Source organism: Scyliorhinus canicula, chromosome 14 (assembly GCF_902713615.1).
Source record: "Scyliorhinus canicula chromosome 14, sScyCan1.1, whole genome shotgun sequence".
NCBI classification, from domain to species: Eukaryota; Metazoa; Chordata; class Chondrichthyes; order Carcharhiniformes; family Scyliorhinidae; genus Scyliorhinus; species Scyliorhinus canicula.
Genome location: NC_052159.1, coordinates 150,753,627 through 150,769,577, shown reverse-complemented (window position 1 = coordinate 150,769,577; position 15,951 = coordinate 150,753,627). Strand labels below are relative to the sequence as shown.

The 15,951-nt window shown below is 45.2% G+C and overlaps 1 protein-coding gene across 13 annotated transcripts in view; it reads right to left on the bottom strand.

Annotated features, from left to right (window-relative positions):
* The window catches only part of LOC119977407 (protocadherin-9), an 809,945-nt gene that overhangs the window by 268,899 nt on the left and 525,095 nt on the right, over positions 1-15,951 (bottom strand). For 5 of the 13 annotated variants that reach the window (XM_038818265.1, XM_038818267.1, XM_038818269.1 and 2 more), the window contains 2 exons: positions 10,887-11,297; positions 10,467-10,631 (listed from right to left, as the gene is read on the bottom strand). The exons of 4 other annotated variants lie outside the window; for them this stretch is intronic. In XM_038818265.1, coding sequence (XP_038674193.1) covers positions 10,467-10,631; positions 10,887-11,297 — 576 coding nt within the window. Of the gene's footprint in view, positions 1-9,357; positions 9,882-9,995; positions 10,632-10,886; positions 11,298-15,951 lie in introns of those variants that run through there. 4 more of the 13 variants (XM_038818271.1, XM_038818272.1, XM_038818274.1 and 1 more) reach the window with 2 other exon arrangements.

The window sequence follows — 15,951 nt, the reverse complement described above, 5'->3', positions numbered from 1 at the left end:
AGGGCTGGAGGTAGAGAGGGGAGAGGCTATTAAGGGATCTGAAAACAAGGATGAACATTTTAAATTTGAGGCACATTGTTGGCCTGCGGGTTAATGTAGGTCAATGAGCACAGGGGTGGAGGCTGAAGCAAACTATCAATGGGACTTGAAACTTCAGAAAATGATTCTTGAGACGGAATTCCAGTTGAAGCTCCAGCCTATTTATTGATCTCATGCTGCATGTCTTGTGATGACCATAAATCACACATTGCCGGGTCATTCACAGTGTTATTTTCTAGTCTTAAGTGGCTTCAGTGCTTTTAATGGAAAATAATGGCATAAATCCAAATCAAAGTCAACTCCAGTCAACAACAATTTCGAATTTTTTGAATTTAAGCCAATTTTCTTGCCTCGGAGACCTGGTGAGTACATTTGAATAAATGCGTTCAGCATAATTGAATGCAGTAAAATTAAGTGTCTGCCACAAAAGCAAAAGACCGAGGATGCCGGAATTCTGAAAAATAAGCAGGAAGTGCTGGAAAAGCTCAGCAGGTTAAACAGCATTTGTGGAAACAGAGGGGCTGGATTCTCCGTCAGCGGGTTGCTGCGTTTTGCCGGCAGCCCGGGGGTTTCCCGACGTGTTGGTGCTGCCCCACAATGGGATACCCCATTGACCAGCCGGCGTAGCGGAGCATTCTGCCGGTGGGGGGAAACAGAAATGTGGCACGGTGGGGCAGAGAACCCAGCCCAGAAAGTTAATGCTCTTAGTCCAATCTGACTTTTCTTCAGAATATGTCCCATGTTACGATATCCTGGGCTGGTGCACAATCAATTCCAACTCCACGGGACCCAGAGCCACAATCCAAGTGAATTCATCAATAACTCTGATAAAAAGTCCACAAATCTTTGGCCCTTGGCTGCCCAATAATTACAGTCACCAGGTTTGTAAACTGAAACAGAATTACTATTTATTTATAACAAGAATTATTTCTTTACAGTATGACTATGGTTTAAAGTCTCTGATATATAGCCCATAACGATCTTCCTTCCAGTTAGCAATATGTTACTCACAGATTTCCCAGCAGAGCTTCAGACCAGCCTGCTCTCATAGAATTTACAGTGCAGAAGGAGGCCATTTGGCCCATCGAGTCTGCACCGGCCCTTGGAAAGTGCACCCTACTTAAGCTCACTCTCCATCCTATCCCCATAATCCAGTAACCCCCACCTTACCTTTTGGACACTAGGGGGCAATTTCCCATGGCCAATCCACCTCGACTGCACATCTTTGGACTGCAAGAGGAAACCAGAGCAGCAGGAGGTAACCCATGTAGGCACGGGGAGAAAATGCAAACTCCACATAGACAGTCACCCAAGGCTGGAATTAAACCCAGGACCCTGGAGCTGTGAGGCAGCAGTGCTAACCACTGTGCCATTCAATGTTTCACAAAGCCGCTCTAGTTCTCTGCAGAGAGTTATTAAATTCTGGACTCTGCTTGCATAAGTCACTTCTGCAGAGAGAGAATTGGTTCTCACAGTGATCTGACGGTGATAATTCGCTGTTTATTTCTGGGGAAAACAGAGTAGGAAGAAAGCTTTTCTCCCTTCGCTGTCAGAAGCAAAACTGAAACCTCTTTAGGTCTCTGAGAAAAATTCCAGAGAGGTAATGTCCTATCACCACTTGTTACCTGATCGGGTACAGCCACCTGGGCCCATTCATTGGCCACCAGCTATACCAATCAATGTGAGTCATTGCCAAAGTCAGTCTAAACCAGCACAGCCTTCTGGATCTTCCTGTTTGAATTAAAGATGCAGGCTGCTTTGCCTTAAAGTCACAGGTCCATTATACATCCATGGATCAAAAATGTAGCAACCAAAATAAAAGAAAAGGGAAATGAGGGAATAAACAGGGAATAAACAGGATCAAACAGGAAGGGCCCTTACACTTGGAACATTTCCGATGAAGAGTCATATCGTTGTCAAAACGTTAACTCCTTTTCTCTGTCCACAGATGTTATGAGACGTGCTGAGTTTTTCAAGCATTTTCTGTGTTCGTAAATATTTGTTGTTCCTTGATAAATTTATCTCTCGCTAAAAATCACCAAAATGCTTTCTTGTCATTTGTAAGTTTGGCTTAGTGTGTAGGGATCAAGTTTAGTTTAGTGAAAGAGATTGGAGATGTAGATTCTGTTGACTTAGGCCATGCCAATATTGATCTGCTTAGTCGATGTAGGCAGGTTAAGGGTCTGGCTGTGCAGGTTCTGGATTTCTTTTGACATTGGCCATTGCGATCCGGCGCCATATTGAATTTACCACAGGAAATTTCAGAATAAGGAATGGAAATGTGGCAGAAAAATGGCATGTCACTGGCCAGGTCCCCCCCCCCCCCCCCCCCCCCCATTGGCCGGCAATGGGATCTTCCAGTCCCGCCCATGTCTGTAGGGTTTTGTGTGCCCCGCTACCCTGCACCGCCAGGGGACACATTAGAAGGGACTGGGGGGGGGGGGGGGGGGGGGGAAGAGTTAACATCGGTGGGACTGGAAGGTCCCGGCGTCGGGGAGGGCTGGAAAAATTTGGCCACCATTTTACGAAATTCCGAATAATTCCCACGATTTGTTTTGAACACAAGACTGCAAACACATGAGTATTAATAGAGGGCGGCGGAATCTAATATCGCATTATGTGGACTTCCTTTATAGCTCGGAGGGGTTCAAGCTTACCATGGGAACTCAATGTTTTCCAGTTGAAAGCACCTGTTTGGAGCAACTTTCAGTTTGCTAAGATTTCCATCTGACATCAAGATCTGCACTGGCTATTTCACAAAAGCTTCTCGAAAACGTTGAACAGGGCGACATTATCATCTTTGAGGACACTCAATAACAGAACCTACTGTAAAACGAGAGACAACAGAAGAAAGGAACTTGGACACAGTTTAGTCTCTTCACAGTCGCTGTCACCACTAATTTTTCACATTCAATAAGCTCATCCGTGCCTACTGTGTGTCTGTGTTTAAAAGCCTGTAAGGAAATGCTACAATTTTCTACCCTGGCCAGCACTAGACTGCCAAAGCAATGTCTCTCTAAATGTGTTCTGACTGGCAATTGATACTATCTCATCAGTCTGTGTAACTTTTTCTAACAGGAGAGCGGTCAATAGTCTGGCGTGACATATTCTCAGCGGTGGTAATGGAATTTCGACACAATGTAACATTTAAACGTACCCAAAGTAAAACTGTAAAATGAAACCACCATAAGCTGTTGCACGCTAAATGAAGCAGTATTATATCCTACAAGGCAAGGCCCCACAAACAGCAATGTGATAATGATCAAATAGTGCATTTTTTTCCGTGGTGTTGGTTGAGAAACAGGACAGGACAGCAGGGAGAATTTCCCTGGGCTTCTCTGGAATAGTGCAATGCGATCTTTGGCGTCCACTCAAGAGGGCAGACAATGCCACAGTTTAACGATACATCCCGCAGTTCAGCACCTCCGACACTGCAGCGCTCCCACACGACTGCACTGGAATTGTCAGCCTGGGTTTCATATTCAAGCCCCGGTGGTGAAACTTGGACCCAGGCCCCTTCAGACTCAGCGACGACATTGCCGGCAACAAAACCGTGGCCAGTTTCAATGCTGCAACGTGTTTGAAACAATTCTAAGTATTTTAATGAAGCAAACAGAAAATCTGACTTCATGGATTCAGATGAAAATGAATCACTGCAGCTTCACTTTGCTGTTCATGACATGATCTGAACCCACTAATGAGATTATTTTCTTGCAATCACCCATTTTCTCAGTGTAATCGCTCCCACCCGCCTACTGTACTCCATTTAACTTGCCAATAGTGTTACAGAAAATAAATAAACTTATTACGACAATGCTTTATGAAATGGGATGAATATCCTTTCTAAATATGGTATAGCTGGAGAGACAAATTTTCAAGAAATATTGAGCGATTGTAAGAACAAGAATGAATTGGTGTTAATAAAATCCTTTGTTTTAGACAACAGAAATGGGAGATCATTAGACAATGGTCAGTAAATAGTAGCAATTTGATAGCATGCAATTCTTACACTGTAGTTCCACTTAAATGCTTTAACATACAGCAATGAAAACAAACACCTTTAAAGCCACATCAATAATTATTAAAAAGGCTAACATTTCAAGGATGTCAGTTAGTTTTCTTTAGTTTAAAAAATTTTTTTTTCAATTAAGGGGCAATTTAGCGTGGCCAATCCACCCAACCTGCTCATCTTTGGGTTGTGGGGGTGAGACCCACGCAGACACGGGGAGAATGTGCAAACTCTACACGGGCAGTGAATTGGGACCGGAATCGGACCCGGCTCCTCGGCGCCATGAGCCAACAGTGCTAACCACTGTGTCACCGTGCCGCCCTGTGAAATGTCAGTGACGTGGGCGGATTGGAGATGCTGAAGTTGTTTTCTCAGAGAAGGGGTGGTTGAGAGGAGATTTGATGGAAGTGTTAAAAGATGTGAGGGGCTTGGACAGAGAAGACAAGGAGAAGCTGTTCCCAATGGTACAAGGGTGATAAACCAAGGGCAACACGGTGGCGCAGTTCAGCACTGCTGTCTCACGGCGTCGAGGTCCCAGGTTCAATCCCAGCTCTAGGTCACTGTGTGGAGTTTGCACATTCTCCCCCGTGTTTGCGTGGGTTTCGCTCCCACAACCCAAAGATGTGCAGGGTAGCTGGATTGGCCGCGCTAAATTGCCCCTTAATTGGTAAAAATGAATTGCGTACTCGAACATTATTTTTAAAAAGGATGATAAACCAAAGAACACTGATCGAAGACAAGGGCGACAGAACCAATTGCGACCTGCGGGGAAACAATTTGTGCAGCGAGTGGTTAGGACCTGGAATGCACTGACTAAGTGTGTGAAGGAGACGGATGCAATCGGCGATTACGAAAGGGAATTGGATAAACAGCTGAAAAGAAAAAAAAGAATTGCGAGGCTGCAGGGAAAATACCTCGAGAAGGTATTCGTCCTGCAGAGAGGATGCATGGACACGTTCTCCCTGTGTCTGCGTGGGCCTCCTCCGGGTGCTCTGGTTTACTCCCACAAGTCCCGAAAGATGCGCTTGTTAGGTGAATTGGACATTCTGAATTCTCCCTCTGTGTACCCGAACAGGCACCGGAGTGTGGCGACTAGGGGATTTACACTGTAACTTCAGTGCAGTTTCAATGTAAGCCTACTTGTGACACTAATAAAGATTATTATTATGATGGGCCAAATGGCCTCTGGCTGCACTGTAACAATTCTATGATGATATGAACCAACCTTTGGCTCGTTGTCACCAATATTTCTACTAGGCTGTGCGCAAGTACTACCACACAGAACACTTGAAGGTGTCTGTAGGCCTCTTCCAAGTTCTTCCCAGGAAGACATCACATGGGCTCAAGGTGCAAAGTTATACTGAGGTACCGCACTTCGACGTGCACAGCCAATTAAAATTGAGGAGGAACATTGGTAATGACAACAAATCTTCAAATAATTCACAGCAGCCATAACTGACCACATGGCAACGATGTATGCACGGGATTACGTGGGAAGTCTGCAAGTAATTTTCAGAGTTCTCATCCAACATGTAAGAGAGAAAATGCTGGTGCTTATCAATCAATCATAGCCCACAAAACTGATTTACAAACAGAAATGCACCTGCTGTCCCTCCAAAAATGGCCAGTGCAATTTGTTAACAATAACGAACAATGGATTTTGACACTGCAATATCCTTTGGCACAGACAAACATCTCGTCAACAAATTTATTTGTATTACTAGTTACTGCAGAAGAACATGACCTTCGAACCACTGGTAGATCAGTGGATAATTGCACATACGCGTGTGGTAATGACTCACAAAGCCTTCCAGTTGAATCCGTGTGCTGAGTTAGGTGGTTTCAAAATGGATGACTGGTTGTGAATTAGTAAATTTTCATTGGCCGGTTTAGTTCAGTTGGCTGGACAGCTCGTTTGTGATGCAGAGCAAGGCTAACAGTGCAGGTTCAATTCCCGTACTGACTGAGGTTATTCATGAAGGCATGGTGTGGTCATTCTCAGGTTAAATTGCCACCACTCAACTCTTCTCCTCAAAGGGGAAAACAGCCTATGGTCATCTGGGAGTATGCCGACTTTACTTTACATTGAAAAGCACTTGTATGGCAGACAGGTGAGTTAATGGCCAAGGGAAGGCAAGATCGGTAGGCAAGTAGATTTTGATTGGTGGAGCTGTGGCCATGTAAAACGCGTCAGGGAACAGTTTACTGGCAGGTGTTTGTTTAAATTCAAGCCAGATTTGGGGTGAGATTTTCCTCAAAAATGACAAAGTGTCACGTTCACTCAGAAAACTGGCATGTTTTTCTCTCGAGAAACACACAGGTTCCCCAATGAGATTTTGCACCATCATCATGACGGACGGGGCCTAAACATGCTGAATAGTCCAGCTTCATAGATATCGGGACTCCTCGAACTCAAAGTGAAATCAATGACCATCCCCCCTCATAGATATCAGGAAACCTCCACCCCCCTTCAGTGATGGCATGTCCACCCATACCTCCACCCCCCCCCCCCCCCCCCCCCCCCCCCCGCCCCAAATTGTCTTGCCATGACCCTGACCACCTCCGGGCTACAGTGGCCTTCGAGCTCCCTGACATGGTCATCACGTTTGCTCTTCGTTGTTGATACCAGTCGTGATTCCCGCTGACACCACGTCATGCTGGTGGGTAGGAACAAAGTACGTTCCCGGATGATTCAACCTTCAGCCGATTTTGAATATTAAAATATATTTAACTGAAAGTTAATCTGGTTCATGCCCTCACAAGATGTGAACCTGATTACATTTGCCAGGAGGGCAAGTAACATCCCTCACCTAACAAGCAAAAAAATAGACAGGCAATTGGGTCTCAAAACTTTGCTTGTTAGGTGAGGGACATTAGACTGGGCAGTTGAACACTCTTCACTTTTCAATCCAGTGTGAGCATCAAGCACTCCCTCAAGTTTGGGATAAACAGGTTTAAATAAAAGGTAAACTGCTTCTCCATAGGGAGGTGGCTGGAATCTAACACTCTCTTCTCCAGTCATCGAAAAATTTGAGGTTGAGCAGAAAAGTGGATGCTCGCTCCCCTTGCAGCAGGCTGAACTTCGTACCTGCGGTCACGTTTTTCAAGGCATACTCTGTGCTGACTATAAAACCATCTACCATGGTGGGATTCGAGCCAGGGACCCCAGAGCTTTAGGTTTGTGATTTACCAGTTCAGTGACCAATATCCCTCGGCCGTAGGAGTGTCAAAGGCACCAAATTAACCAGCTATTAGAGAACCATCTATTCTCAACAGCAATTAGTGGAACTGATGTCTTTCTCCAGCTACAGATTCTATTTTGTGCAAAGCAGAGTAAATTTTTACCAGTGATGGCAGAAGTCACACCAGTCTGCTTGCTGCTGTCAAATATTAAGCTGTTGGTCAGATGGTGATGTGCACTTGCATCAAAGTATATAGAGTCCAGTGCATAGAAATAGGTTATTTGGTACATCTGGGGCGGGATTCTCCGACCAAAGTCCCACCGCTGACAAGCCTCTCCCGCCGGCGTGGATTAAACCACCTACCTGACCGGCGGGATTGGCGGCACGGGCGGACGGGCACTGGGGTCCTGGGGGGGGGGGGGCGTGGGGCGATCTGACCCCAGGGGGTGACCCCACGGTGTCCTGACCCGCGATCAAGGCCCACCGATCGGCGGGCGGCCCTGTGCCGTGGGGGCACTCTTTTTCTTCCACCTTCGCCATGGTCCTCACCATGGCGGAGGCAGAAGAGACCCCCTCCCCTGCGCATGCGCCGGTATAACGTCAGAAGCCGCTGACACTCTGGCGCATGGGTGGATTTACGCTGGCCGGCGAAGTCCTTTCGGCCCCGGCTGGCGTGGCGCCAAAGGCCGTTCACACCAGCCGGCGGAGCGGGAACCACTCCGGCGTGGGCCTAGCCCCTCAATGTGAGGGCTTGGCCCCTAAAGGTGCGGAGACCTCCGCACCTTTGGGGCGGCCCAACGTCGGAGTGGTTCACGCCACTCCAACACGCCGGGACCCCCCGCTCTGCCGGGTAGGGGAGAATCCCGGCCCTGATCTATACCCCTGTTAATGCCCCACATGAGTCTCTTTTCACCTTACTTCATCTCACTCCCTTGGTATCTACTTCCTCATGTAATTATTCAGCTTCGTCTTCCAGACATCTATGATATTAACCTCAGCTACTCCATGTAGTAGTGTGTCGCATTCTCCCCACTCTCCGGCGAAGAAAGGTTCTCCTTAATTCCTGGATGGACATATTTGTGACTCTCTTACATTTATGACCTTGAGTTTTGGACATTCTGCATGCAGAAAAATCTTCTCCACATCCACCCTATCAAAAGCCTTCCTAATTATAAAGACCTCCATTAAGTCAACCCTCAGCCAAACAGGTTGAGGCCTAGAGAAAAGGGCCTCAACCTGTTTGAGTGTTTCCTGATTCCTATAACCTCTCAGTTCTGTTACCCTTCCTAAATACACACAGTTTTTTTTCTGAACCTCATTCTTTAACTCTATACCCATTTTGTAATATGGAGATCAGAAATGTATAGGGAGACCGAAACGTGCATACCAGAATGAACTCAGGCAGCTCTGTCAACACTGGATGGAAACAGCTTATAAAATGTTTCGCTGAAGGGAAAGGTGGCGTAGCTGGCAGAAGGAGTAATTTTCTTTAAATTATATGCATATTTTAAAGCCTGCTATACATTTGCTTGAGCTAAACTGTGCCCAGCACATGGAACTCCGAGCTTAAGCTGCATTCTGCGCCCTCACATGACAAGTCTCGCTTTGGAGGGTAATGAAAAACTCATCACTCCAGTATAATAACTGCACATTAAATCTACCGAGCGGAGATTCAAAAATGAATTGCTAGCAACCCAGAAGAAAGAAACGTTTTTTGCTTCGGAATTTCACTTTTTTTGAATATTTATCCAGCAAAGCAGCCACTGAATTCTAAAATGTCTTTCTTTGAGCCACTGTGATGCTGCTTTGTTATCCACAGCGTGGAAAGGCTCCGTTTCAAAACATGCTTCTGCAAACCTATAATCATGCAAAATAATGCATCTGTGAAATGGGTGAAATCCAAACTTCATGCTTCCCCAATAACATAAATGAGCCGCGCGGCAGAGGATGAAAGACAACCACACAAGTCGAGAAAATTCGAGATACCTCGGGCTGCTCTGCCAACCTGAGGTGCACGTGTAAAATTTAGATGAGGTGGAAAAGCAAGGGCATGATGGGTATGAAAAAACAGACACAGGACAAGGAATGACTGATACAAAATGTTTATTTCACACAACACGGGTAACTATGAAAGATGAAAAGAGAAATACAAGGCTCCATTCCAAACAACAAAGCAACACAGATCATGGCAGAAGATGGATAATGTATTTTTTTTTAATTGCAAACAACATTAATAATCATGGTAATGGAAAACATTTTCAAAGAATTCCAAACAAGACGGACAGATGAAGACGCTATTTGGATTGTATGCATTTAAAATGACACTTAAAATGGCATTAAGTACAAAACTGCTAATCTAACGTTAATACCCATGGTAAATACTTGCATGCAGAAACTATTTTAAGCTCATCTGTAACTGTATAAATTAGTTGAACTACCAAGTCAAATGTATAACTTCACAATCTAATTGCAAGAAAGTTAAGGAGCTAAATTCAAACAGACAAATCCATGTACGTTTGCTATATGTTTTCACTGACTTTACCAATCGCTGTCTGAAGAATTTGGAGAGGATTCTTCAATGGACATACTCTCAGCAGAGTCTATATCAAGATCAAGTGATACTTCAATCACGGTGTCGCTGGATGCAACCCCTGTGTCACTGGAGGCAACCCCTGTGACACTGGAGGCAACCCCTGTGACACTGGAGGCAACCCCTGTGACACTGGAGGCAACCCCTGTGACACTGGATGCCATTACAGTGTGACTGGATGTAGGTTGGGTATTATTGAGTGCAGTTACGTTGTCACTCGCTACAGTTGTGGTGTCACTGGATGCGGCACCGGCATTGTCCCCCAGGTGCCTTCCAGTCAGCACAATGGAGGTCTGGATACCCACATCTCTGCGTGGCAAGGTGGAAAAATGATGGAGTCTCACAAGTGTGTGCATTGCACTAACTAGGGACATGACATTCTGGGACAAGCGGGCACCACGATACTGCGAAGCATTTTGCAATGTGTTTATGTCCCTGTGCATGTGGTTGAACCCACGCTGCACAGTGCTCACAAGTGTATCTAACCTGCGACATATGGGGCAAAGCTCCCCACCATTAGCATTTTGGGAGTGCGATGGTAAAGACGAATTGACGGCATCAGTCACCTCTGGCTCATGTGCCCCTCTTTGCTCAGGTTGCTCCGAGGTGGGCACTTTCATATAAGATGCTGCTTTCCATTGCCCACCTGCAAAGTCTTCTTTACGTCCCCCACATGAATCTTGTTGTACCTTGTCGCTCTCTGCACTTTCCATGGCCACTGCAGGCCCTTGACGCTGGATTGACACCTTCTCCTCCTCCAAGATGACAGTGGTTTGCTGCTGTTCTGATCTTAAGAGTTTTGAACATTCGTCTGGGGAGATAAAAAGACATAAATGTGGCTTAGTGGATGATGGACAAAGCATAAACTGAAGGGTTAGATCAGAATAAGGCTTTGCAGGAATTTTGAATACAAGAAAGCTGGCAATGATGAAAGAGCAAGACTATTTACATATGCTTTGAAGGGCTTGCGTACATAATCGTTGCAATGCATACTTAATGGTAACAGCTGAAACTGTAATATCTGAGGTAAGCAATGATGGTTTTGACAAAACAATGCAACACTCACCAGAATCACTGGAGTCAGAGGACGCATCAGGTCCACGTTCCACAAGGTGGACTACCGGGGCCACTTTTTCTTCCTCCCATGTCAGGACTTGCTCTTTTGCCACATCTGTGTGCTGGACTGTACCTCTCTTTTTGTTAAAAGCGACTTTTTGTCGAGCGCCAAGTCTCAAGTCATTGATGCGCTTTCGACAGTCCTCGGCTGTTCGAGCTACTTTGGAACTTATGTCGGCTTTTGCAGCAATGAGGTTCCCGCCACGTCGGTGACCCTCACTAGTGGGCATTTTAGGTTTCGTGGCCAGGTATATTCTTTGTAATCTTGTGAACTGCTTCACAAGCACTTGCATAGCCACCGTGGAGAATTTAACCTTCCGCAGTTTAGCTACTGTGGCCACCATTTCCGTCTGTTTTCCGCCTGTGCGGAGTGGAAAGAAAAATTATTTGCAACGGTCAAGTAGCTTCCTTGCGGAAGTTAAGGTGGTAACTGTCAACTATTGCAGTTAAATTCTGAATGCATGATATTTTTTAGCCGCTGGCAGAAATACTGCTGGCAGTTTCTGCACCAGACATCCTTGTGGCTTATAATTGGGGTTGACAATTTAATGTTACTTTACAATAAATTATGGGTAGTTTTGTTTCATGAACCTCTGGCAACCAGGAACCCGATCAATATCTCCTGAGCAACTATGCTCATTGCCCTTGTCAGTGGCAGAGGAAGAAAAGGTTCATCCTATCATCCTACTCGATGGTCTCTTGCCAGGTCAATTGGCACTAATTCAGGCTGAATACAAACTCAAGGCTCCGGAAGAAGCTTGACAACCCAGTGCAACACACAACCCAAAGTGATTACACAGTTTTCGTCAATAATTTGTTTTCCTGCTCAGAAAATATCGAATCAAAAAATAAAAATCATTTACAGAAAGGGAACAACAACTTTCATCTGCACAATGCCCTTAACTTGGTAAAACATCCCAAGGGGAGGCAGCACGGTGGCACAGTGGTTAGCATTGCTGCCTACGGCGCTGAGGACCTGGGTTCGAATCCCGGCCCTGGGTCACTGTCCGTGTGGAGTTTGCACATTCTCCCCGTGGGTTTCACCCCCACAACCCAAAGATGTGCAGGATAGGTAGACTGGCCACTCTAAATTGCCCCTCAATTGGAAAAAATAATTGGGTACTCTAAAATAAAAAAATAAATAAAAACATCCCAAGGGACTCTCTATTTAAAAATAAAATTCCCATTGGATGAACTCTAATCCTATTCACTTGCGCAGGTGTTGGGTGCGACGCTCCTACGAGAGTCAGGAGACAATAATGGACGGATAACACATTTTTTAATCGTTTATTGAGTTTTCAATCACTGCCTTGTTTTCTGATCTTGCACTTGTTTGGAAAAGGGCACATGATACGGATTGTTCCGATGGACGTTTAGTAGAATGTTCCATATTAACTCATATGTCATTATATCACAGTAAAACATTTCCACAGCAGTTTAGTGCTTGCATTTGTTTAAAATTCCTATGTTGGACCATTATCACCTGGAGTGATGCCTTATATCGTGACTATCATTTTAATATTTTGACCCAATTTTGCAGTCAGCAACGAAGCAATGGTTATTTGCTGCTGATAATCAGGAAAGATACCAACAAAGATCTGGCAATCTCTGGGGCATGGATTTCCCCTTTTCCTAGTGTCCATTTAGATCTGGTACCAAGTCAAGGGGATCCAGGCATCCGGCAGCAGAGATGTCATCAAGCATCCAGGTAAGCAACCAATCACATCAAAGTGTTCAAACACAGCAAATCAGTGGCTAAGCATACAAACTACCAATCATCGTTAATTTAACTCTGGGCAGCCTGATGGCGCAGTGGTTAGCACTGCTGCCTCACGGCGCCGAGGTCCTAAGTTCGATCTCAGCTCTGGGTCACTGTCCGTGTGGAGTTTGTACATTCTCCCCATGTTTGTGTGGATTCTCCCCCCCCCCCCCCCCCCCCCCACCCACACAACCCGAAGATGTGCAGGGTAGGTGGATTGGCCACGCTAAAATTGCCCCTTAATTGGAAGAAATGAATTGGGCATTCTTAATTTATCAAAAAATATATTTAATTTAACTCTTCAGACAGCAAAGTAAATGATTGTGATTGGATGAAGCCAAAAGCTAAAATAAAGATGGACAAGCCTTTTTGAACAAATAAACAATTTCAAAATGCAGTTTTTAAAAATATCATTTTGGAGAATTTCAGGATTGCCCTGGTATAAAATTAACTTGGGGTCAGTGACAGGGGTCAGCAGTAACTAAAAGATTCGGACACTGTTGACAGTCCTCAATCAAGAAGGGTCTTTACACGGAAACTAACCGTGTAAGGATGGGCGTTTTCTTCAATTCAACTGAGGCCCATTGACTGCCACCTGATAATATGGCAATTTGCCACCTTGTTCAACAGTGCACCCTCCGTCAAAATGCGAAAACTATTGACAGAAACTTCTGGATTTCCATATCATTTTGTGGCTGTGCTGACTTCAGTTGCTGTCAGTTTCAGTGGAGTTGTAATATGGAACACGGACAAATTGCCATCATTACCACCACAAAATATGAGCCAATGAGAGCTAAAGAAAGCCAATCTGAATTTGGTTCTATGTCCGAGTAGCTAATTATATTGCATCGACTGTTTACCAATATAAGATGGTGGTGTAGTAGTGGTATCATCACTGGGCTAGTAATCCAGAGACCCAGGATAATGGTCTGGTGACCCCAGTTCAAATCCCACCCTGGCAGATGGTGAAATTTTAATTCAATAACAATCTGCAATTAAAAGTCTAACGTTGACCATGAAATCATTGTTGTATAAACCCATCTAGTTCAGGGAAGGAAATCGGCCATCCTTACGAGTCTGGCACACATGTGACTCCAAGTCCACAGCAATGTGATTGACACTTCAATGCCCTCTGAAATGGTCTGGCAAGCCACTCAGTTCAAGATGGGCAATTCATTCAATTAATTTTTTTAAATGTATCGCACTTAAAAGGTAGACAAAAGGTACCACTACAATTCACAGGAGAGTCATCAAGCAATATTGGACACCAAGCCACACGAGACATTGGGACAAGAGTGGGGTGTATTTTTAAGTTGGGTGAAGGTGCTTAGATTGGGAATTCTTGGAGGTTAGGCCATTTGAAGGCTGATGAAATGTTGAAAATTAGAGCCTGGAAGGATTTGAACATAACGCATTGCTGGACCAGGAGTCATTGTATGTCTGTGAGCACAGGACTGAGGTGTGAGCACGTCAGGGTGACAGCCCTATCAGAGGCAGTCAACTCACTGAACCAGTTGTTCCTTTTTCCGTGTCCACAATCCAAGATTTCGAAACTGACTTCAATTTTACGAATACAACCATCATCACCAGGGCCCCAAAACATATCGGATCCCACAGTTTCCAAGGTTAGCTGATGAGCAAGGTAAAGCAATTGATCAGGTCACAACAAATTAAGGACTGCATTAATCACAGGCATTCATCATTTGATATTCTGGATGTTTCTTCGAGCAGATTTAGTCTGTAATATTGGTACAACAGTATCCTCATTATTTTCCCTGTTTTGAGGGTAATTAACTGAATTAACTGAAGGGGAACTAGCGAGTGGGGTCAGTAAGACTCAGAGGAGGAGCAGGCAGGCTGTGGTTGATGATCAAAGGGGATCTGGTGGACTGAAGGGCATTTGTTTCAATGAGAGGAGTGTAATAGGGAAGGCAGATGAACTTAGAGCTTTGATTAGTACTTGGAACTATCACGTTGTTGCCATTACACAGACTTGGTTAAGGGAAGGACAGGATTGGCAGCTTAACGTTCCAGGATGCAAATGTTTCAGGTGGGATAGAGGGGGATGTAAAAGGGGTGGGGGGTTTGCATGACTGGTTAAGGAGAATGTCACAGCTGTGCTGCGGGAGGACACCTCAGAGAGCTCATACAGCGAGGCAATATGGGTAGAGCTCAGGAATAGGAAGGGTGTAGTCACAATGTTGGGGGTTTATTATAGACGTGGCAACAGCTAGCGTGAGATAGAGAAACAACTATGTAGGCTGATTTTGGCAGGGTGTAAAAGTAACAGGGCTGTTGTGATGGGTGATTTTAACTTCCACGATATTGATTGGGACTCAGCTTAGTGCTAGGGCCGTGGATGGGGCACAGTTTGTAAGGACCAACTAGGGAAGGGGCTATACTGAACCTGGTATTGGGGAATGGGCCTGGCCAGGTGGTCAACTTTCAGTAGGGAAGCAGTTCAGGAATAGTGACCACAATTTAGCACACGTTAAGGTACTGATAGATAAAGACAAGTGTAGTTCTCAGGTGAAGGTGCTAAATCGAGGGAAGGCTAATTATAGTAATATTAGGCAGGAATTGAAGAATGTAGATTGGGAGCAGATGTTTGAAGGCAAATCAACATCTGGCATGTGGGAGGCTTTCAAGCGTACGTTGATAGGAATTCAGGTCCGGCACGTTCCTGTAAGGATAAAGGAAAGTGTGGCAAGTTTCGGGAACCTTGGATAACAAGAGGTAGTGTGAACCTAGTCAAAAAGGAAAAAGAAGCGTTTGTCAAGGTTAGGAGGCTGGGAACACATGTATGGAAAACAAGGAAAGCAGAAAGAAACAGCAGCAAGGAGTCAGAAGGACTAAAAGGGATCACGAAAAGTCATTGGCCAGGAGGATTCAGGAAAATCCCAAGGCTTTTTACATGTATATAAAGAGCAAGAGAGTAGCCAGGGTGAGGGTTTTCCCACTCAAGGACAGGGGAGGGAATTTATGCGTGGAGCCAGAGGATATGGGCGTCAATGTTCACCAAAGAGAAGGACTTGGTGGATGCTGAATCTAGGGAAGGGTGTGGAGATAGTTTGGGTCAGTTGAGATCAAAAAGGAGGAGGTATTGGGGGTCTTGAAAAACATTAAGGTAGGCATGTCCCCAGGGTCTGATGGGATATACCCCAGAATACTGAGAGAGGCAAGGGAGAAAATTGCTGGGGCCTTGAGAGAAATCTTTGCATCCTCACTGGCTACAGGGGAGGTCCCAGAGGATTGG